The sequence below is a fragment of the Gymnoscopelus microlampas genome (assembly GCF_963454915.1).
Source record: "Gymnoscopelus microlampas genome assembly, chromosome: 22".
Classification (NCBI taxonomy): domain Eukaryota; kingdom Metazoa; phylum Chordata; class Actinopteri; order Myctophiformes; family Myctophidae; genus Gymnoscopelus; species Gymnoscopelus microlampas.
In genome coordinates this window covers 22,901,656-22,925,817 of record NC_139959.1, presented here as the reverse complement: position 1 = coordinate 22,925,817, position 24,162 = coordinate 22,901,656, and the positions used below count along the sequence as shown (strand labels likewise).

At 43.5% G+C, this 24,162-nt stretch overlaps 1 protein-coding gene across 1 annotated transcript in view; it reads right to left on the bottom strand.

Moving 5' to 3' along the window:
* Positions 1–866: 866 nt before the first annotated feature.
* The window catches only part of LOC311038813 (gamma-aminobutyric acid receptor subunit rho-3-like), a gene marked incomplete at its 3' end in the record, with an annotated part of 24,021 nt that continues 725 nt past the window's right edge, over positions 867–24,162 (bottom strand). Inside the window, exons 2-9 of the mRNA XM_084048417.1 lie at positions 6,618–6,685; positions 5,663–5,886; positions 4,705–4,787; positions 3,830–3,967; positions 3,205–3,357; positions 2,419–2,480; positions 1,935–2,066; positions 867–1,178 (exon numbers count right to left, since the gene is read on the bottom strand). Of these exons, the coding sequence (XP_083904543.1) occupies positions 867–1,178; positions 1,935–2,066; positions 2,419–2,480; positions 3,205–3,357; positions 3,830–3,967; positions 4,705–4,787; positions 5,663–5,886; positions 6,618–6,685 (1,172 nt within the window). The remainder of the gene's footprint in view (positions 1,179–1,934; positions 2,067–2,418; positions 2,481–3,204; positions 3,358–3,829; positions 3,968–4,704; positions 4,788–5,662; positions 5,887–6,617; positions 6,686–24,162) is intronic.

The following is a 24,162-nucleotide window of genomic DNA, read 5'->3' as shown; positions in this document are numbered from 1 at the left end:
TGAGAGACACAGTGGCTTTGTTTCAATCTCTTTTGCAAAAGCACATGATTGGTGATGTATGTAGCTGTCCCTGAATGTGTGAGCAGGAGTCCTCTGTAATCAAAAGAACCCAATGAAATTTCCATCAACTCTCAGGGCCTCATCTGAGAGGATGATCCCTCTAACACCTGATGCTCAGAATATAGCCTAGCAACGCTTAAATTATCCTCTGGTGCACGACAGCGTAGCCAGTTGAAAACAGATTTTCAAGATGAAAATATCTTTGTTTAGTTGCAACACTGTATTCCCCCCACTGTTTTTCAGTAAATATATTTTTACTGCTCCTAGTATTGATGGCATTGTCTGTCTTTATATGTCTTATATGAATTGAATACACTGAACCACAATGGAAACAAGCCCTCTGGCCTTTTTGTGTTATCCTTTTAGCATTATTGTATAACTGTACCGATTCCGACTGATTCAAAATTAGGTTCTACACGCACAGCACTACACAGTAGGGTCCATCAAGAGATTGTACAACTTTTATGTTTTTGCAGCGCCTGGATTCCATTGTGCCATGGTGCCTTCAAGAGCGGTGGTTTCTTAAACTTTTTAAATTTCAAGGACCTCCAGTTTGGTATGCATTGTTAGGCGACGGACCCCCATAACTCTGAGAGTATTTTTGGAACCAGATGGACCCATTTGGTTCCAATTGTAATACTCTCAGAGTTATGTAGGCTACTATCTCAGAGTTACAGACCAGTAAGTTACAGACCAGTAAAGTGTCCATTTGGTTTCGAACTATCTAAACGTCATTTACCTGGGTGACCCCCTCAAGGACACGTGGGAGGGTCCCCCCCGGAACCCCCACTTTGAGAACCACTTGTTCAAGAGTACATGCTCCAGTAGATGGTGTTGAAGAGCAGGTAAGAGAGAGGGAAGGCCAGGCGGGAGTAGGAGTCAATCATGGAGCTGTTGCTCAGAATCCGGTCCACGTTTTCGCGCATCGACCGTCGCCTGCGGAGGCGGGTCCCCTCCGTGGTGGGCGCGGTGTCCGAGGTCTGGGTGGGCCTTCTGTGCATGGGGTCCGCCGCGTTCAGGGTCGGGACCATCCGAGGAAAGGGTGTGAGCTCGATGTCGTCGTCGTGGAAGCAGCCGTCGAAGGCCATGGCCTGGCTGGCGGCGAAGGTGGATGGGAGCTGAGGAGTGGAAATAAAACGGATGAATGCAAACAAGCGTTTGGATAGATCCCTGGTTCTCAAAGTAGGGTCTCCTTAAGGGGGTTTCAGGGGGTCCCCAGCTAAATTTGTTAACCACTTAAACCCCAGCATCCATATTGTGGGGAAGGCTTTCGCAGAAAATAGCCGATCGACAAGCTCACAACGCGTTGCACTGCGCCGCGTTGTGAGCTTGCCGATCGGCTGTTTTTTGCGAAAGCTTTCCCCACAATAATAGAAAACTCAAAATACACTAGAATAGAGCCCTGAGGGATTCCGGTCAACCATATGGGGTTTAAGTGTAATATAGCATCAAAATCTGTTTAACCACTTCAACCCTATATACATCGGCTATTTTCAAATAGCCGATCTACAAGCTCACAACGTGTCGCACCCCAACGCGTTGTGAGCTTGTAGATCCGGTATTTTGAAATTGTTTTGGAAAGTTTTTAGACATTTTCTAACAACACAAAACTTGTATGGGGGTCCCTGGCAAAACATATTTTCAGATGGGGGTCTGCGGCCAAATACACATTCATTTGGGGGGTCTTGATAGCCATAATTCACTAAAGGCCTCATGGGACACTGGAAACTCGTGGATAAAGTTATTCTGTTTCAAGTATATATGTTTTTGTATATTCTACAATTGGCCAATAGAGGGCAGTATATAAAAATCTTTCCCCACACAATAGTTGGACTTGGAATCATTTACTGCCTGCTGTACAGTACAGTACAAACCTTCCCTCTCTTCATCTTCCTCATCTCCTCCACGGTGGTGCAGTAGTTAACGGCAGCGTACTCTATGACGGACAGGAAGACAAACAGGAAGCTCGTCCACAGGTAGATGTCCACTGCTTTCACATAGGATACCTGAGGAACACAGCACAGACACACAGGTAGATGTCTACTGCTTTCACATAGGATATCTGAGGAAACACACAGACACACACGAACACAAAGATGCATTGTGTGCAGATTGACCAACATTTCAAACGCTTTCACTGCCCACCCATCTGACCACTTAACCCAGCAAGTAATTTAATAATGTTATTTTTTTTCCCTTCCAAATATTGTTATATTATCACTACACACACACACACACACACACACACACACACACACACACACACACACACACACACACACACACACACACACACACACACACACACACACACACACACACACACACACACACACACACACACACAGCATATTTTACCTGGGGCATGGAAGAGGACACTCCAGTGATGATGGTCGACATGGTCAGTACTGTGGTCATACCTGTAGGGGGCGGTGGACATACATGTTCACCACACAGCCGTGTTTAGTTCCACAGGTGTGACTGTGAAAAGCTCACAGACCAAAAGCTACAAGCTTGTAGATCAGCTATTTATGCTATTTTAGAAATTGAGTGTGTGTGCCACTTTCAACCTGGGATTCCCTACTTTGGGTTGACATAATATTGTCAAAAAACATAGTAAACACTAATCCTCCTATAATTCGACAAAGCTCTGTGTGGGTGGTGAGCCCAAAATTGTGGGTGGTGAGCCCAAAATCTCTTCTGCCCGGTTCTCCTCAGTGGCTGGAGCAATTGATCTGAATTTGCACACATCCATTCACCATTACCATGTGCACGGAACAGCGAAGGCTGTTTTTCGCTTTCCCCAAATGTCAGCTGTTTATTAGTGTTTTTGTGTACGTTGGCTCCCGGGTTGCCAAATCATGTGAGCATATCCACCCACGGGTATATAGTATTTAATAATTTTAAACAAATAGTGAAAATGTCTATAAGCTCTTGTAGATCAGCTTATTTTCGCTATTCCTCGTATGAGAGGTAGTGTGTGTGCGTGCGTGCGTGCGTGCGTGCGTGCGTGCGTGCGTGCGTGCGTGCGTGCGTGCGTGCGTGTGTGCGTGTGTTTGTGTTTGTGTAACAGTATAGTCAGTGGTTATGTATCATCTCCACCTTCGGAGAGAGAGGGGGGGCACATGGTATGGCGCGTGTTACCCAGAGACACGCGCGCAGGGACGGCCCTCCTGTCAATCCAGAAGGAGACCCAGGAGAGGACCACCATCAGCATGGTGGGGAAGTAGGTCTGCAGCATGAAGAAGAAGATGTGTCTGCGCAGGATGAAGTTAATGTACAGCCTGTTGTACCAACCTGAGAGAGAGAGAGAGAGAGAGAGAGAGATCTTAGAGAGACGAAGAGCAGTGGTTCTCAAAGTGGGCTCCGGGGACCCCCAGGGGCCCTTGAGGGGGTTCCAAGGGGTCCCCAGCTAAATGTGTTAATATGACAACAAAATGAGTTTTAGCATTTTAAACCTATATACATCGTCTACAATTGTATGTCATGTCCGAAATAGGGACGCTAGGTTGAAAGTGGTTACTAAATGTTTCTAGTTTTCCTGTAGCTACGAGTATCCTAGGGTTGCCAAATAATGTTTCTGTCTAGGTGATGAAAGCAACGCAGCCACTATCTCTCTCTCACACACACACACACACACACACACACACACACACACACACACACACACACACACACACACACACACACACACACACACACACACACACACACACACACACACACACACACACACACACACACACACACACACACACAGTACACACACCGGTGCTGCTGTAGAAAGCCAGGCCATTGGAAGGGTGGAACTCTTCAATAAAGAACTGAGACAGAACAATCTCATCTGTCCTCAGGGAGTCGTTCCCATTCTTCCAGTACAGCATCAGGTCATTCTCATTATATGCATCTAACAAAGAGAGAGAGAGAGAGAGTTAATATATCTGTATAATGATGTGTATATTGTAAGCTATTAGTTCAGGCAGATACACTCAAGAGGTTTACATGCACACACAACATTGTATGGGTAATGTCCTGTATATCAGTGGTTCTTTTTCATGTCAAGGTATTTCATGTCAAACTGACATTTATTTGACCCCGATCTGAAAAGGTTTTCAGACCCCCAGAAGAGAAGATTTATGTAAAAAAAAAAAAAAATGCTGTATATGACGTGCATGCCCACCAGGGGTAGTTTAGAAAGAAAAGGGAAACTATAGAGGTGTTTTATTTAGACATTTTAAAAGCATAATCTGAAAGACTCTGAAAAGTTCAAAACAATTTGAAAAGTGGCTCTGAATCATGGGCAATTTAGAAAGAAGCAAGATAAAAGGTGAGGAAGAAAGTACACATGCTATCATTAATACTAAAAATAAACTTCGTTTTTGAAGCAATTTTCTAAACGGTCACACATTTCTCCTCCTATGCCTTCCTTCTCAGCCCGCCCATGACCACTCACCCTCTTTAAAAGCACAGCGTGTGAGTCTGTGTGTCTGTGTCTCTGTGTGTCTCTGTGTGTGTGTGTGTGTGTGTGTGTGTGTGTGTGTGTGTGTGTGTGTGTGTGTGTGTGTGTGTGTGCGTGCGTGCGTGCGTGCGTGCGTGCGTGCGTGCGTGCGTGCGTGCGTGCGTGCGTGCGTGTGTACGTCTTACAGCTCTCTAGTTCCAGGGAGCAGTTCTGTGTGTCCAGTGGAAAGCTGCTGAAGTCCATTGAACAGAGAGCAGTCACAGTGATCCTACAGGAGCACAATACAACCTCTTCAGTATGATTACACACACACACACACACACACACACACACACACACACACACACACACACACACACACACACACACACACACACACACACACACACACACACACACACACACACACACACACACACATACAGTGTAGCACATTACTGTCCGTATTCCCTGTGTGACTCGTTCAATGACCTACATGGCAGACATTTAGTGTATCCTAGGTAACACTTTTTACTGCTGCCATTTGTTTTCTGCTTGTTCCTCCTCTTTCTCTCTCTCTCTCTGTCTGTCTGTCTGCCTCTGTCTATTTCTAAATAGCTCTAGATTAACAGCTTAGATCTGTTTCTTTATTTTTATGATCCCTCTCTTTTTCCAGACATGAGCACAAACACATATCAGTGCTGTCGGGCAAAAACCTCTCCATATTAAATGTTTTTTCCTACGTTAACTCCCTACTTAATCATTCTACAGCGTTAAAGCTCCAAAAGCAGTAGATCTGCTGCTTTTGCTAGTTTTGGACATGAGGGTTCCACCCGACAGAGACGATATACTGGCAGCCATTACCAGCTACACAAGTCTCTCTTCATGAATGCCTGTCATGTCATCAGAATCACTTTTATTGCCACATCACAGGTTTGCAGGTGTTTTTTTGTTCATACTTTTCAGGAAAGAAAAAAAAGGGGGGGGGGGGGGGGCAGAGAGAGGGAGAGTAAGGAGAAACTCTCATGTCATGTTATGTCATATCTTCATGTTATGTCTCATGTTATCTCATCATCATATCATGATTGATATCGGATTCGGAAATTAAGAGGAATCGGAAAATCGGCAAAAAAAGCCAATATGAGACATCCCTAGATTCCCTACCTGACGCTGTAGAGGATGTTGCCGTCGGGGTAGACTCTGAGCATGATGTTCTCCATGGTGGTGTCGTGGATGAAGGAGCGCTTGGAGTGGACGAAGAAGACGTCGGGGACCCAGATCTTCTTCACCAGGCGGGCGTCGAACGTCCTGCTCAGGTTGCTGCGGGACGGGAACGCCAGCCGCTCGTCCTTCCAGTAGTGACGCAGGTACAGGGTCATGGTGAAGTCCTGCAGGGAATGACAGGAATGCACTGACTAGAGACATGTCCCCATGACAAAAGGACATATTCCATAGTTTCAAATGAGCCAATACAATATATATATAAATTGTCTCTGTCGGGTGGAAACCACGTATGTTCAAAACTGTTACTTTTCAGGATTCAAATTCAAAAGTATCAAAAGTATCAAAAGTAGCGGATCTACAAGCTCGAAACGTGGCGCGAAGCGACACGTTTCGAGCTTGTAGATCCGCTACTTTTGATACTTTTGTGCGATGCTGTAGTGTGATCAAGTGAGGCATTCATTTATGAAAAAACACAAAAAGTTAGAATATGGAGATAAGAGGTTTCTGCCCGACGATATTATATAATGTATATTCATTTGAAAATATGTCATAATTATACTGTATACACTGTATACACGACCTGACCATGCAAGGATGGATGCTAAATCATTCTACCAAATCCCCTGCTCAATGCCGCACGGGTGCAGTGGTTTCCTGAAGCCTGGTTGTGTTGTGACTCTGTTTACAGGTTTGACTGGTGCTCCGCCATGTGGCCGTTTGTTATGATTGACATGGAGACCTCCTCTCATCATTGAGACAGAGCAGGCTGGTTGGGCCTCTACCCAGCTGGTACATCCCAGCTGGTACTGTACATCAAAGCATAACTTATTAGAACACACACACACACACACACACACACGCACGCGCACGCACGCACGTGCAAACGCGCACGTACCATGTTGACTTCAGAGATGCTGTCAATGCTTTCCACCTGCACATCAATGCCGACGGGGATGGCTGCACCTGAAGAACACAGGATTCAGAAACATCATGTTTATTTTCTAAGCACATGAATTTGACATGGCGCATTGCTCTATGACACCGAAAAAAATAGTATATACAGAAAGATGAGAAAAAAGTATATTATATAAAGGTAACTCGTACTGTATATAGTCTCTTTCAGGTGGAAATAACCTCATATGTCCAAAACTGAATTCAAATAAAAAAATAGCTAAAGTAGCAGGTCTACAAGCTTCGAGCTTGTGGATCTGCTACTTTTGATACTTTTGTGTGACGCTGTAGTATGATCAAGTAGAGCATTAATGTACGAAAAAACATAAAGGTTTCTGCCCGACAGCAACGATATAAGTATAAGAAATATGTGGAATATAGTGTCAGAGCAAATGTGAACAGTATGGGCAATGTTGGATGTATATGATGAGACATATTGCACATTTGAGGTATTGTACATGTAGACATTGTACTTGGTGGGTGACTAGGTGTAGTCTATGTTTGCAAATAGCAAGAACAAGTACAGCAGTGTGCCGTGCTTTAATATGCCAGCGCTTAGAGTCTTTACAGTTCAGCATTGCAGAGCAGATCAGCTATTTTCTGTTTGCTTTGATAGTCCAGAGTGGTTTCCCAGAGGGGCAGAACTTGAAAGGTTTACAAGCAGGATGAGAGAGAGGCCAGAGATGGTCTTGCCTGCCTTGCTTCCTGTCATTCAAATTCCTGACTGCAATAACCACTCAGGACCTCAGGTGAGAGGTGAACGTCATCACCTCCGTCGCCACAATCATATACGGGAAGTCGGGAACCTATTTATTTTTGGGAACTTCAAAGTACTTTGTAGGCTAGAGGAGCGTGATGTACCGTACAGTTCTCCTTTGAAGATGGATGCACGTGTGCTTTTCCAGGGCTCTGTAGGCTAATGCTGGAATGATATTTCGTCATATGATGGCGTCGCTCACCGAGAATTGCAGATCTACTGCTATTGTTGGCGCACAGCACTGTCGACAAAGTATGAAACAGGCTTACGGTAATTTTTTTTTTTTTCTTTCTTTTTACCACTTTTTCGTCGTTATGCCAATTGATTCCTCCCCACGCACATTTCTGTGTTGTCACTGCTGTTGTATCCTACTGACTCACCTGCCAGTGAGGAGACCCCACCGGGAGGACGTAGAGCTTTCGTCGTACTCCTCCCGCCCAACACTCCCTGCCGGCCCCAGCCGATGATTACATGCAGGGGACAATTATCACCGTACCCCCGCCCGGCTTCCCTCCCCCGAACACGGCCCAATTGTGTTTGTGTGCAACTGTAGACAATTGACAAAGCCGGATACACCACGGTGAATTCGAACCCACAACCTCCGCGGTGGTGGGCAGGCACTTTACCACTGTGCCACCCGAGCGCCTTCAGTTACCTTTTTTGATTCAGGTTTGCTTCCTATGCCGTTTTCCTTGATTGTTTATTGTCGATGTCATGCTGAAGAATTGTTTGTACTTAAATCTTTCTCTTTTAATGAATGCATTGGCAATGTGGTTTTATAGAGAAACCCAGTAACCACCATCCTCCCTTTAAAAACAAACAATACCCGGCTTCCCAGGAAAACCATTGTCTCCACCTCTTTTAATGCCATGTCCGACCACACTTTCTTGTTGCGATGTTGAACTTTAGTAGAACCTTGGGTTGTATAGCTCACTGGTTCTCGAACCTTTTCATGCCAAGGACCCCCAAATTGATATGTATTTGGCCGCGGACCCGCATCTGAAAAGAGTATGTGCCAGAAGAGAAAATGTACCTCCTGGAACCCCCCCTGACCCCAATTTGAGAAACACTGGTATAAGCTACATGGGCATGTTAAAAGCCCAAATAGTGTCAATCATCGTTTGCTTCTTGGAGTAGTGATTCCATTCCCTCTCATTGTATGGCTCCATAGCAATACAACATGTCTCAAAATCACACTTTTAGCATGTAAACTAACACAAACAGCAGATTAAATATGTTTTACAAATGAGTGCTCATACTTTATATGTGTAAAGTGAAAAGACTGTATTCACTGTATATTACCCTTAACCAAGGGGCAAGTCTTAGATATTTACAATGAGGCCGACACGGAAGCTTGTAAATGGCCAGAGTGGCGCTGTTTTAGCCTGCACCGACCTGCGGTGTCAGAAAGAATTTATTTTAACGCAAGTCAATGGGTTTTTTGACAAACTTTAGACTAGATTTTCTTACTGTAATAAAAATGGTCATAAATTCTATATGCTTCCAGTCTCCTTTCAATCATCAGGATATGCGTTTTGCTAAATTATGGTCCTATTTATTATAAAATTGACGATAAAGTAGGCTATTCTCTAGGAGGGGCGAGATGATTTGATTGACAAGCTACACAACCAATAGCATTCATTCCCCGCCCCCCGCTCTTGATTGACAAGCTACCCAACCAATAATGCTCTGGTCTCATTCTGACGCGTATTGAAAGATGGCGGACCTAGTCTTGGAACAATCGGCTTCATTTTCGGTCTGTAGAAAGCAGCGGAGTGGGTTTGTCCATCTCATTTATACAGTCTATGCCCTTAACCAATATCAGTATACAGTGAGGGCTAAAAAGTGAGAGAGACCTGTTTCAACTTACAGATGACTTACTGTCTGTTTATTTGTTCACAGAGCACAGAGTCAACAATATTTGGACTTATATCATGTCCAAGTATCTAGGCCTACAGTATATAACACAAGGTTCTACCAAGCAACATTGCTCTCAGATTCTGCAGATATCTTGCGTCTATGAGGTGGCAACGTGTTTCCGTGCATTTTCAACGCTTTATCTTTTCAGTGTTTTGGTTTTAGGGCCGGTGTTGCCACGTCTGCTTATCATAAGCGACTTTGGGCTTGTTTTTCTGTAAAGTCGCTTAAATATTGGTAGTTGCGGTTTGCGTTTTTGTTTGCGCTTGTCTGTAAAGTGTAGCTTCTTTTGGGCTTGTTCTCATAGACCTGGTTGCTTATTTCTGTCGCAGAATCTGGTAACACTGCTATAGGGTCACAGAACAGGGCCTCTGCACAGACTCTAAGACATCAAGTCAGCGGTCAATTCTATGCCACAAATAAAAAAATATTGGAGACACAAGGTTCCTATACAGGATACCGTATGAAACCGATACCACATGTTTGGAGTCCGCAGGTTCCTTCTTCAGACGTATGCAGACGAGCCTCCGGGGCTCAAAACGTCACACCGAGGTAATAAATCTCTGCGGAAGCTTTGCGGTGTGCGTGCGGACTTTCTTTGTTTTCATATGGTTTGGGTTACTGGCCCCAGCACCTGCATTTCATTTTGGATGTGCACACATGTGCTCTCCCTTCATCTAAACTTCTACAGGATATACCCGCAATTAACGGAAAGCCGAACTATAAGCTCACAACGTGGTCGCATCGCGACACGTTGTGAGCTTGTAGATCGGTGATTTTTGCGTAACACTGCTGTGCGACTGAGTATAAAATAGGGCTTAGAGTGGTTAATTATGCTTTCCCCACTGTTCTCCCACCGCCACCACAACCGCTACTATTACACTACATCCCACCCTCCCTCATCAGCACCAGAAGGAGCTCTCTCTGACCGCTAAACCTAAGCAGCCTGATTTACACACACAAACACATCGGGCCAGCCGTGTATTCTTGAGATCACAGTTTAACTGTGTGCTTCCTGTTTGCACTTTTCCTGCATGTGTTCTGCCTCCACAGTTCCCAATCATGGCGTCAGGGTTGACTTGTTATAGCGTACTGCAGTAGTTCCAAAACTGGTGGTCGGGACCCCAGATGATTAGCTTAATGTGCAACATTGATTTCTCACTCAACAGTACAAAACAACATACAGTATAAGTGTGCTCTGCACACTTCTAAAGTCACAATTTAAGGACGTTTAAGACCTTTTTAATACCAAATTGGCCAAACTGACAAACATTACGTGAGAAAGAGGCAAACATTGTGAAAATAGCCGATCTACAAGTTGTGAGCTTGTAGTTCGCCTATTTTCACAATATTTATCCGTGGAACCGAGTTGAACTAAATGTAATGCCTACAATTCCAAGTGCTTGTCAGGGTGGGGGGGTCCCCAGTTCATATAATTTGAACGCATTGATTCATTTGGTCGCATGCTGAAACTTTTGGGAACCCTGTCTATGAATTGAATACCAAGGACCTCAATGGAAACAAGACCGCAAGGACTTTTTTGGTTTGACCTTTTAGTCAAAATGTTATTAACTGCACTTGTGCTGTTTTTACATTTATGCCTAATAAAATATTCAATCAATTAATCAAACCCTCGGCGTACTACACACAAGCCCTTTATGTTGCTGTTGATGTTGCATTTAGTCTTTTCGGACACATACAGAGGGAACGCTCAGAGGGCGACAGTGCAGTGGAGGCACAGGAGAGGAGAACGCTTTAGCAAGTGCGTTTCTAGGCAACAGGGCTATGTCAGGTTCCCCAGGCCAGCATAGCTACAGTATATTAACAATAACACAATGGACTGACAAACTATTTTTAATGGCCACCATTTGAAACCATGGTGACGTAGGTTCTCTGAGAACACAAACTGTCACTGCTACTATATACTGAGAGATTGTGAAGATTAAAATACATTTTTGACCACCGTGAGGGAAAGAAAGCCAACATAGATCACATTCATACAGTACAGTATAATGTCTGTATACACATATTCTCCCATATCTACATACGGCATAACCACACACTTAACCGGCCCCCATATATACAAGATTCTAATAGTAATGATAAAAAGATGCAAAAAGAAGTGGTATCGATACAGTATCAGCAACATATACAGTACATACATAACCATGCACACACGTCCCATTCCACTGAAACGCCTAGAGCAGGGGTCTTCAACAGTGGGTCCGGGGCCCCTAGGGGGTCCTCAGAGTTACTACAGGGGGGCCTCTAAATCTTTGTGATTGGAACGTTTTTTGTTTTTTTTTACATTAACCACTTGAACCCTAGAATCCCTATTCTGAGGGGAATATTAGCCGAAAATAACAGATCTACAATTAGATACAAGTAGATATTTTCGGCAAAGAGATTTGGTGTAGAGGGAAAAAAGAGCAGACCAAGTACAGAGCCAACGGTCAAGTTTACCAAGTATTGAGGGTATAAGGCGTTAAAGGTCTGAAAATACATCATATTAATAGAAAAGATAAGTCAACAAACCAATAAAAACATGATGTTACACAACACTGATGACAGTGCTGTCAAACAAGTTGATTAAATCTATGAAAATAATCTGCAAAATCATTTTATACAATATGTAGTGCAGGGCTCCCTGCTTCATCTCTCTCTCAGCTAAGAGGTCCTTGGCCTGAAAAACGTTCAACGTGCAAGAGAAATAATCAGATTTGAACTTGGGACCCCCCCCACCCTAACAAGCACTTGGAATTGTAGGAGTTGAGGCATTACATTTAGTTTGACGCGGTTCCACAGATACAGGTGAATATAGCAAATTGCCTCTTTCTTATATTATTGGACAATTTGGCCAATGTTTTACCAGTTCGTTTTTTAATTACTTTTGATGCAGTAATGGTAATTTTTTTAGATTTCTTTTGTTCTTTTTCTTAAAAATCCTTAAATTGTCATTTCCGCCTACCACTGACCTAGAGGTGACCTAGAGTAGAGCGAACACACATACAGCAGGCTTTCCATGAACAAACTATACACACCTTTATCCATTTTAGAACAAAAGGACAAAACATTGACTATGTGTGGATGAGGCCAGAGGGAGAGGCAGAGTCTGATTGACAGATTGGCTGTGCCGATGAACACGTTCAGACCCGTTTAAGGCAGCATCCACCCAAACTGTCCTTCACCCCTGTTTCCAGTACTAATAGGCACACACACACACACACACACACACACACACACACACACACACACACACACACACACACACACACACACACACACACACACACACACACACACACACACACACAGATTTCTAAGCCCATTCTAATACCGCTACATACCTTAACACCTTATAACTGTAACCTCAACCTCTGATATAAGCCTTAACTGAAATGCTCTCACTTTCCAGGATTTTCGTTCTGTCCTACACACAAGCACGCACATGCACCCACACACACACACACACACACACACACACACACACACACACACACACACACACACACACACACACACACACACACACACACACACACACACACACACACCGCAGATTGGTCTGGGTCTCTCTCCAGGCTTCTGGCTGCTGTCCGGCTGTGGTTTCGTTGTTTTGTTTTCAGGTTTACAACAGGGGGGATCGCAAACTAGGCACACACACATAAAAAAGCAATCTGCATGAGAAATCTGTGTGTGCATGCGTGCGTGCGTGCGTGCGTGCGTGCGTGCGTGCGTGCGTGCGTGCGTGTGTGCGTGTGTGCGTGTGTGTGTGTGCGCGCGTGCACGAGTGTGTATAAAGTGTGTTAATTCCATGGTAAATGTTAGCAGCCCAGCAGCTCAGACGATAAACACTTAATTTAATGAAGTTCTCTTCTCTGACGACCAAGCGCCATAAAGCTCTCGCCGTAGTCAATTCCTCAGTGTTCGTTTGACCCTAACAGTGTAACAAATGGACCTGTGAGGGTCCATGTGGGTCCGTTCTCTACCCCTCACCATGTGTGACATGTACAAGTACCAACGTTCCAGCCACAACATCCAGCGTACCCTTGGCAACGCTTTTCTGTTAAGGTCTCCCATAATCCATCTCTCTCTCTGTCTGTCTCTCTCTCTTGTCTGTCTGTCTGTCTGTCTGTCTGTCTGTCTGTGTCTCTGTCTCTCTGGTTTCCTGGCACTCACAACTCGTTCTTTCTCTCTCACTGTCTCTTCCCTCTCTCTCTGTCTGTCTTTTGACATTCTCTCCTCCCCTCACTCTCTTATTTGCCCCTCTTGCTCCATTGTCCATCATCTCTGAATGTCACGACAGACTCCTTTATATTGCATGGAAGATCCTGAATATTGTTAACATATATGCCCCCCCCTTTGTGAATACGTTATTTCAAGATCGCCTTGAGGGAATTTCATGACAGTTGGCACAAACATCCACTTGAACTCAAGGATCAAGAAGCAGGTTGTCAAAGGTCAAAAGTCTGGACTATGTGAACTACCTGTGTGAACCGTAGTTACCCGTTTTATGATGCATCAATCATAACTGCACTTGTCACTGTTTGTCTGTCAGTATAAAGTAGTGGTTTTCAAACATTTTCATGTCAAGGACCCCCAAAATGATATATATTTGGCTGTGAACCCCCCCCCCCCCATCTCAAAATGTTTGCGGGTGTTGTGTTGGAGCCGTTAGAGCTATAAATCATTATCAAAGAAATGACCGGCGGACCAAAAAAAATTCAAAGCATGGAAAGTGGAAAGCATGTATAAAATGGGCTGCTGGTGGTGGGATCATGTGAGGCTGAGCTTCCTCGAATTGTTTTGACATCAATGAGACCCGTGAGATTCTCTGCTTGGCTCTTACATGACAGGACAGGACACCTGAGCCACCTGACTACATAGATAAGCCACCATCTGAGACATTCTCCCGTCAGTTAGTCCGAAGGCCCATTATCCCAATTGTTATGGCTGGTGTGACCCAAGTGCACAGCAAAGAGCAGACGAAGGTTAGGTGAAGCCGTGGGCGTATTTATTGAAAAGTCTTCTTTTGGGTGGAAAGTGGAGTTGGTGGTTCCACAGGTTGGCACAACCCAGCTTGGGATCCGGGGTATGGGAAAGGAGAGGAGAGGAGACACAGGGTCAGTGGAAATAATCACAGGAAAAAGAAACAGAAGGCTGGTACTGCAACTGCATGAAGTTAAACAGGATGGTAATGCGGCTGGTTAAATCTAAAATAGAAATGCACTGCAACTTGAGTAAACTACAGTAGGCTGCCAGTAGTTAACTATACAAGTAAACAGGTTAAGCTCTAGCAACGTCACGCGTGCAGACTGGGCTTTTGTAGAGGCAGCAGTTGATTGTAGAATGGAATACAGGTGCGGAGATTGGTGAGCGAGAGCAGGTGGGCTGAGTTGAGCTGTGTAGTAGTCAGTGAGGGGGCGCGCAGTGCGTGAATGTGAAGGTGAGGAGGAGCGTGCCGTAACACCAATAAACTGGTTAAAAGGCCAGTCCCAATGCAACTCCTTGCAACATGCAACTATTATCCCAAATGGCAGTTGCAAGTAGTTGCATTGGTGTGGAGCTGGCCTTAAAACTGTTCTGTTGCAAGGAGTTGCGACTAGTTACATTACATTGGTGCGGTCTGGCCTTTAGGCTTAGTTATAATGCACGCCGTTGGTTGGACCAATGGTACTTCGGAACATATGGGCCGTTGGACTGATTGCATGGCACTTTTTGATTGATTGAATACTTTATTAGTCAGAAATGTAAACAGTGGTACAGTAAGACATTCAAGCTAAAAGGAATAACACAAAAAAGTCCCATGTATTCAATTCATCAACATAGCATAAAAAATCAACACAATAATACATGTCATCAACAAATACAAACATGTACAAAATAAATGGGAAAATTACATTTACCCCCCCTTTTGGTGTCGTAGATGTTTTTTTCCAGGCCAATTTTGAAAGAAACCAGTGATACACATCCTTCAATGGATGGTGTCAGGGTATTCCACATTTTCGCAGCAGAGCAGTAGAATGAGAACTTTCCCATGTTTGTTCTAAATGTGGGTGGTACCAGATCACTGACATCTAAGCGGGCCGCTGTCTTCCTAAATATTGCCCTGGACCTCAGCCAGCGTTCGGCCAACGCCGGCTTGTGTGAACGGTATAATGGCTGGCATAAACTGATAAGAGGGTCAGAAGATTATTTTACCAGATGCTGCTGGGGTCTGCTAGGTCTTGATGACGCTAAACGCCTCTCTCCCATTGTCCTTATTAAAAACAAAAGAAACATATCTGTCCATGCCAGAATGATATGATTGATGAGGAAAATTCCGTCAGGTAATTGTTTACCGAGAGATTGACATATGCCTACAAAACCTGGCTGGGGGCGAAGCAAGAGAAAGTGAATCAGAATCCACTCGGCAGACTGAGACGCTCTTAATTTTTCAACACAATTGTCACCAATAAGTATAATATTGTCTCTGTCGGGTGGAAACCTCATATGTCCAAAACTGTTACTTTTCAGGATTCAAATTCAAAAACAGCTAAAGTAGCAGATCGACAAGCTTAAAAGCGCGGCGCTTTGCATCACGTTTCGAGCTTGCGGATCTGCTACTTTTGATGCTTTTGTGTCACGCTGTAGTATGATCAAGAAGGGCGTTAATTTAATTAAAAAAAACTAAAATGTAAATATGGAGATAGGAGGTTTCTGCCCGACAGCGGCGATAATATGCTCTAATCACACCTTCTGCCTCTGGGCCTGATTTGTTCTGAGGAAACATTCACCTCATCAGTTTCCTGGGTTATACTGTGGGATTTGAGGCAGGAGCAAAGCTAACAGGTGAGATGGGATGAGCATGGACCTGGGTGTGGTGCAGATTCCCAGGCATGGTATTTTTGGGGCAAAGAACCCTTTGCCCCAATCCTTCTTCTGCACCGATCCATACGGACTCGACTCAGGCATCCTTCACGTCTGACAACTTTCTTAGAAACCCTGTAATCTTTGTCTGTCTAGCGTGTAGATTGCGAACCACAGGAAATGGGAAATCAACATGTGTATTATATACTGTCTGTACAATGTATTTTAGATGTCTCTTCATTTGTGCGTTTCCTTTTGTAAGTTCAGCGAGTGCGGCGGGTAGCCTACATCTGTATAAGTGCTACTGTGTAGGGGTAAGGCTGCAGTCGCGTGAAAACTATACATTTGGTTGAAAAGGCTGTAGGTTTTCACTCACACAAACAGGTGGCGCTTTTTTTCTGCACATGCACCGGCACCAGCAAAAATTTGAGTTAAAGATGTTCGCTTTAAATATATATTCGAAGATTTGCAAAAAAAAAATCACGATTTTTCAAAAATAGCAGATCTACAAGCTCGCATCTTAAATGACACAGATGCTTTCCCGGTTTTAACAGGTTAAACAGAGGGAAAAGCAAAGCAAAGCACACTTAGATCTGTGCAAAAGTCCTCCGTCGTTTAGCTCCAGCACCTCCAGCTAAGCCTCAAACCGGGTGAGCGGTTTATTATTCCTTCAACTGGCAACATCAAAAGTACAGGCTTATATAGGGTGTGTCTGTTTGCCAGGGGCTTGTCACTAGATTAGTTTTTGTTTGTTGTTTTTTTGCAATCCATTGCATTTTCACTCACACCTGCACCAAACACCGTGATATATGTTTGATAAAATAATATAGCAATTTGTTGCTATAGTGTTTGGTCAGTGACGGGAGTCTTCCCGTTTCTCCGGCTCTTTAGTAAAGACAAAATAAATGTTTCATTTCCAATCAAGAGAGAGAACTTATACAGGATAAAGAATAAAAAACTGAAATTGTAAGTGATGAAACAAAGAATAATAATAGAAATGCCGCATCGCAGATATGCCTCTGTCAACCAGTTGCTGTTTACATCCACATCTGTTCTCACTTATATATTAGTATATTAGTAATTAGTATATGGCCTCTGTCGGGTGGAAACACTGACTTTGAAGGAATTTAATTTACACGTTTTGCAAGGTCACAGTGACCTCGACCTTTGACCACCTACTTCTAATCTAGTCCTTGAGTCCAAGAGGACGTTTGAGCCAAATGTCATGGAACATTGGATTCACAAAGGGGTGACATATATAGCATGTTAACAATATTCTGGATCTTCCAATGCACTTGTCTTAAATCGGTAGTTTGCAATGTTTTCACATCACCATTTGGTATCGCCTCAGCTCGCTTGGAACGCCGGCGTAGGTGGTACAAAAAAAAACTACCAGTTACTAAGTACTACCTTTGCCCAACGGAAATCCAAAGAAGGCGTGTAGAATCGAGTCAAGTTGAGGTACCATATAGTGGAATGTAAATATGTACGTATATGTAAGTATATAAGTATTATGTAGGATGACTTTTCATACGTATGGTGCAATTATATAGTGCCTTCATCCAAAGCACTATACATTCACCTATTCATGCCCTCAACCAGCTCAGTGGCGTTGTGGTTAGAGCAGTGGTCTTCAACAGGGGGTCCGGGACCCCTAGGGGGTCCTCAGAGCTACTATAGGGGGTCCGCCAAATCTTTGTGTGATAGGATTTAGTTTTTTACATTAACCACTTGAACCCTAGAATTCCTTTTGTGAGGGGAACATTAGCCGAAATGTTTTGGCAAAGAGGCTATAGGTGTAGAGGGAAAAAAGAGCAGACTAAGTAAAAAAAAAACTTTAATCTGAAACACAATTTTATACAATATAGAGTAGGGGTCCCTGCTTCATCTCTCTCTCAGCTAGGGGGTCCTTGGCCTGAAAACGTTGAAGACCCCTGGGTTAGAGTGTCTGCTCTGAGACTGGGAGGTCGGGGTTCAGTAACGAAGACTGTAAAAAAGATACCCAATGACTCCTCCTTGGCACTGAGCTTCAACTGTTGGATTGGGGGTAAGTCTCTGCGAACATATTAGTGTCATGTCCAGGTGGTGTACTTGTACATCATGGCTGGGGATGTACTTGTACATCAAGCCGCCTCATACCAGAAACAGGAGATAGCCCCCTGGCTGGCCCTGACCTACACTGTATGGGCCACATGGCTCGGCAATTTGAAATACCCTGATTTGGGGCGTTAGGAATTCCACGGCCGGTCGTATAGTGTGTGGTTTATAGAGGTTTACAGTATAGTAGCTCATAAAAGGCCCTTTAAAAGGTGAGCTTAAATGTTAAAAATCCTTATGTGAAATGGCACATGAAGAAAATGTCACCCTGCAGTATTTCTGGGGTGCAAAAAAATCGGGGAATCTTCAATTCTTATCGTGTCACACACACACACACACACACACACACACACACACACACACACACACACACACACACACACACACACACACACACACACACACACACACACACACACACACACACCACAGAGCTATAGGCTTATCTTAGAAAGGAGAAATTGTGGTCATCCTCGGTGTGTCTCCGTTAAAATTACAGCTCCTGGAAATGCCACAGGGACGTGGGACGGACACTGGTGCTTTTGTTGTCCCAACAAGTGGATGACGGGACCACAAGATACCGTTGAGGCTACGCATGACGCAAACCATAATGGTCAGAGAAAGAGAGAGAGGGGGAGATATAGGCTGAGAGGAAGGAAGAAAAGAAAAGGCTGGCTTTGAGTGAGTCAATATATTTGCCATATTGCATCATGTTGGAGTAGGAAATATGCCAAATCTGAAACAGAGTTTTTGATCCAACTTTGCAATAAAAGAAATCCCTACACACTGCGAGCTTGCACAGCTTGGCTGTGTGTGACCAAAACGTTCTTGAATAAATAACTATAATTTAACACATTTTTATTGTTGATGTTGCTCACCGCTTTGCCTGTCCGCGCCTTGTGACTTGGTGTGCAATAGAGCCAACATCTAAAACTGGGGTCCCAGAGTGTTTCAGGGGCTAAGATTTTTTTTTTACTTTCAGCTATTCAGTAGATTTACAAGCTCACAACACGTCACATTCGCTTGTAGATTTGCTATTTTTGATTATGTTGACAAATCTTCTCTTATGTCTCTTTTCAAATGGGAGGCCATGGCCAAATACATTATCGTATTGGGAGTCCTTGATGTGAAAATGTTTGAGAACCACTGCATCAGTGTGTGTGTGTGTGTGTGCGTGCGTGCGTGCGTGCGTGCGTGTGATGATGATCAAATTGATTACGTGTGTTTCCCACCACTCCCATCTGCTCCAGACCTGGTATATAATCCTGATTATGGCACACGAATGCCCACATTCACAATACTGTAACACACATTCACACAATACACCATACACACACTCACATAATACACTCTCACACACATTCCTAGAAGAAGAAAAGAAAAAAGGTTTAAGAAGTACTGGAAATAGCAGGTCTACCAGCTCACAACGCGGCACGAAGCGGACACGCACACGCGCACACACACACACACACACACACACACACACACACACACACACACACACACACACACACACACACACACACACACACACACACACACACACACACACACACACACACACACTTTTGCATACACACACTCACCACAGTATACACACATTCAAACTGCAAACAGTGTAGAACAGAATGCACATTGAGCATGCAATTAACACACACATGTCTTTCCTAAATCGCATGGAATGTACTAGTCTTGTGTAGCCCATAGAGGTACAATATAACTAGACGGCGGATTGCCCCTAGCCTGGTAAACCCTCTCTCCGGAAATCTCATTTCCATTTGATTTCAGGAGTGAGCCTGGCATGAACGCCCATTCTGCAATATTGGATGTGTGCTCAAAACGGACGAGCCTATCAGCGTCGTCGCACATCGTTCTGTGATTGACAGCGACAGTTGGCCAATCAGGTGGCGGGTTCGAGTGAGCCCGAATGGCACCGAGTGCAGCCTGAATACAGCCGACAAAACACGAACGGCAGCCATCTTTTCTGTCCGCTATTTTCTCCGCTGTTTTTTTACTTCAAAAAGCTCTCAAATTTCTATTTTGAGGCACGGAATTTACTTATAAGATATCGTTTGGATAGAATTTAGTTGTTTAACTTCATATATGTGGTCAATTAATCATGACAGAGCCTATAAATTCAGAGAACCAGCCGGGGCGGGCAGTGACACACATGTATCCGAATAAGGCAACCTATTTTGGGCATGGCCGTCTCAAAAGTCCCGTTGCGTCACATAGTCTGGAGGTGGTAAAAATGAACTGCTGATTGGCTGAAGGGGAAAAACGATCATTGGCTGAAGGGGTTGTCAGTCAACGGTATTACTCCCGCCCAACTCCCGCCCACAGCCAATATTGCAGAATGGGCGATCAGGCCAGACTCACTCCTGAAATCAAATGGAAATGAGATTTCCATTTTCTGGAGGGAGGGTTTACCAGGCTAGATTGCCCCGCCCCCAGCTATTCATTTCAATGAAATTGCTCAGTGGCGTTTTGAACATAGACTGTATAAATGAGATGGACAAACCCCCTCCGCTGCTTTCTACAGACCGAAAATGAATCCTTTGCTGCAGACTGTGGCTCCGCCATCTTTCACTACGCGTCAGAATGAGTTCAGACCATTATTGGTTGGGTAACTTGTCAATCAAGAGCGGGGGGCGGGGAATGAATGCTATTGGTTGTGTAGCGTGTCAATCAAATCATCCCGCCCCTCCTAGAGAATAGCCTACTTTATCGTCAATTTTATAATAAATAGAACCATAATTTAGCAAAACGCATATCCTGATGATTGAAAGGAGACTTTAAACTAGCGACTGGAAGCATATAGAATTTATGACAATTTTTATTACAGTAAGAAAATCGAGTCTGAAAGTTGGTAAAAACCCATCGGCTTGCGTTAAAATAAATTCTTTCTGAACTCACAGGTCGGCACGGGTGAAACAGCGCCTCTCGCTGGACATTTACTAAACATCCGGGTTGGCCTCATAGTAAATATCTCAGCCTTGCCCCTTGGTTTTGAAGCACCCGGAAGCCTGCCGGAAGTAGAATTATTGAGACGTTTTTGAGACGTTTCGAGCAACCATAGAGTTATGAGCATGCGCACCAGTGTCCCTTTTGCGTCCTACGTCACAACCTACCTCCATGAACGAGCCTGTGTTTATATTTATTAAATACACTCGAGATGCATATTTATATGTAAATGCATATGTATTTATGTATAATATGTTTACATATCTATATTATATTATACATATTTATATTATATTATACATATTTACATATATATAAATATCTCAGTATTTTTTGCTCATGCATGTATTTCGCCCCGCCTGCAGTTCCAGCTTTGGCCACTGGGGTGGCAGCGTCAATGTTTCTCAGCAACTCTGGGGGCCTGGTGTAACCAGACAATCAGAGGTCTAAAAGTATCCCTAACCCTTTAATGTCCCATTCAGTGCATTGACAGAATCCAAAATGTTATTTCTGTGCGCTTAAAATCGTTGTTTTATTTCATGGCACACTGCCCAACTGGGCTGGTGCATTCCAATCCTTAAAAAATGTATAATAAAAAAAAAACTAATTATAGCCACATTGAAGGTATCCAAACATGCACAAATAATCACAAAACATGTAACTAAATATCTAAAACTACACTGTAACAAAGTTTCAATCAATTGCAACACAGTTACACACAAGGCAAGGCAAAGAACGTTTATTTGTATAGCACATTTCAGCAACAAGGCAATGCAATGTGCTTTATTGTGCTTTACAAACGTCACTTTGAAATAGCAAAGAGGAGGGGTGAGGGCAGGGACACACGCACAGGCTCATTGGCAGAGAGCCATCACGAGAGAAGATGGGGAAATGCTGTCATAATTAAGCCACATTAAATTAAAGAAAATTACATTAATTAAAATGACTGAAATTGCAGCTGATGCTAATTGGGAAAGGTAATTGATTTATTAAAATGTACGTTTTTAATGTTGAATTAAAATGTTACCAACGTTTAAAAAGGAAGTGTTTTAATTGCATGCTTTTACAATTACAATGTTATGGTGTAATTATGACATTAAACCACCATCTTCTCGAGCACCCCCTACAGACAGCTCAAGCACCCCAAGGCGTGCACGTGTCAAAATATGAGATGGTTTTGAACGCCTGTGCGGTACGATACTGTATGGTTTGTAGAACAGACCATAGAGGTGTGGTCCCATAGACTATCATGCTGGAGCCCTTTAATTTGTAGTTATTCGATTGCATCAGCTGATTGATGTGCTTTCACCCATTTATTTGTATTTAAAAATAACAAATTATGAGGGCCACTGTAATTTAAATTCCCAGGCTGATTTTGGTATCCAGGCCGCCCCTGTCATGAAGTTGATGATATAATTAGCCGCTTCTGTATCCTAGTCATACTTCTCTTTTTGAAATCTATTTGTCAAGATGGTCAAAATCTGAGATAAGATTCAGTGGTGGAAAAAGTGTTTTACTTAAGTAAAAGTATCAACACTGCAATGTAGAAGTACTCTGTTACAAGTAAAAGTCTGGAATTCAAAGTTTACTTGAGTAAAGGTACAAAAGTATTGGTATCAATATGTACTTAAAGTACCAAAAGTACTAAAATGTCTGAGAATAGCAGATCTACAAGCTCACAACGCATCGCACCGCGACGCGTTGTGAGCTTGTAGATCGGCTATTAACTATCAAATAGCCTAGGTACAAAATAGGGCTAAAGGGGTAATGTAGGTTTTATAATGTAATAATTTATATCTGCAAAGTAACTAGTAACTAAAGTTTTCAAATAATTGCAGTGGAGGAAAAGTACAATATTTGCCTCTGAGATGTAATGGAGTAGAAGTAAAAGCATGGACAATTGGATATACTCCAGTAACGTAAAAGCACCTCAAAATTGTACTTAAGTACAGTACTTGAGTAGATGTACTTAGTTACTTTACACCACTGGATAGTTTCATAAGCCAATACAATACTGTGGTTTGCAAAATGCTGGGCCCTGGGGTCTTTAGTTTGTATTTATTTGATAGACTGAATGATCCGCTGATAGATGTGGCTTCACTACTTTAAGTCGCTTTGGATAAAAGCGTCTGCTAAATGACTGTAATGTAATGTAATGTATATAACAATAACATATATAAGGGACGCTGTCATTTAAATTGAGAGGCTGCTGTTTATTTCCAGTCCTTTCAGCTGGCCCAAAATCTAGCTGCCGTGTTAAGTGGACAGATGGGTGGTCCGTGGAACATTCCGAGAACTTCAAGTGGGCTCTGATTCAGAATAGGTTGAGAACAACTGTGTGTGTGTGTGTGTGTGTGTGTGTGTGTGTGTGTGTGTGTGTGTGTGTATGTGTGTGTGGGTGCGTGCGTGCGTGCGTGCGTGCGTGCGTGCATGCATCCGCGTGCGTTTGTGGTGATCAAATTGATTACGTTTGTTTCACACCGCTCCATCTGTTCTGGAAATGACATATAATCCAGATTAGTCACGTCTGGCTACGTGAGTAAATTTACATATGCATGGGGATAAAAAAAGAGTGGCACACAATAAAATACAGATGCATTCACACTGTTACACACACACACACGCACGCACGCCCACCCACCCACCCACACCCACCCACACACACACACACACACACATAAACAGAAGTAAAAGGATGCCTTGAACATTGCAGTCAGACAATAGGAAAACAGCCAGTTACAAAGTGCCTAGACAGCAGAACATTGTTACATACAGTTGACATACTTGTCAGACACAGCAGACAACAATCATGGATAAAGGACACCACGCCTCCTCCAGCCAAATTGAGCGGCTTCCTATAATAGCTGAAACTGAGCAGTACCTTGCCAACTGTTTGGCCCTCCTT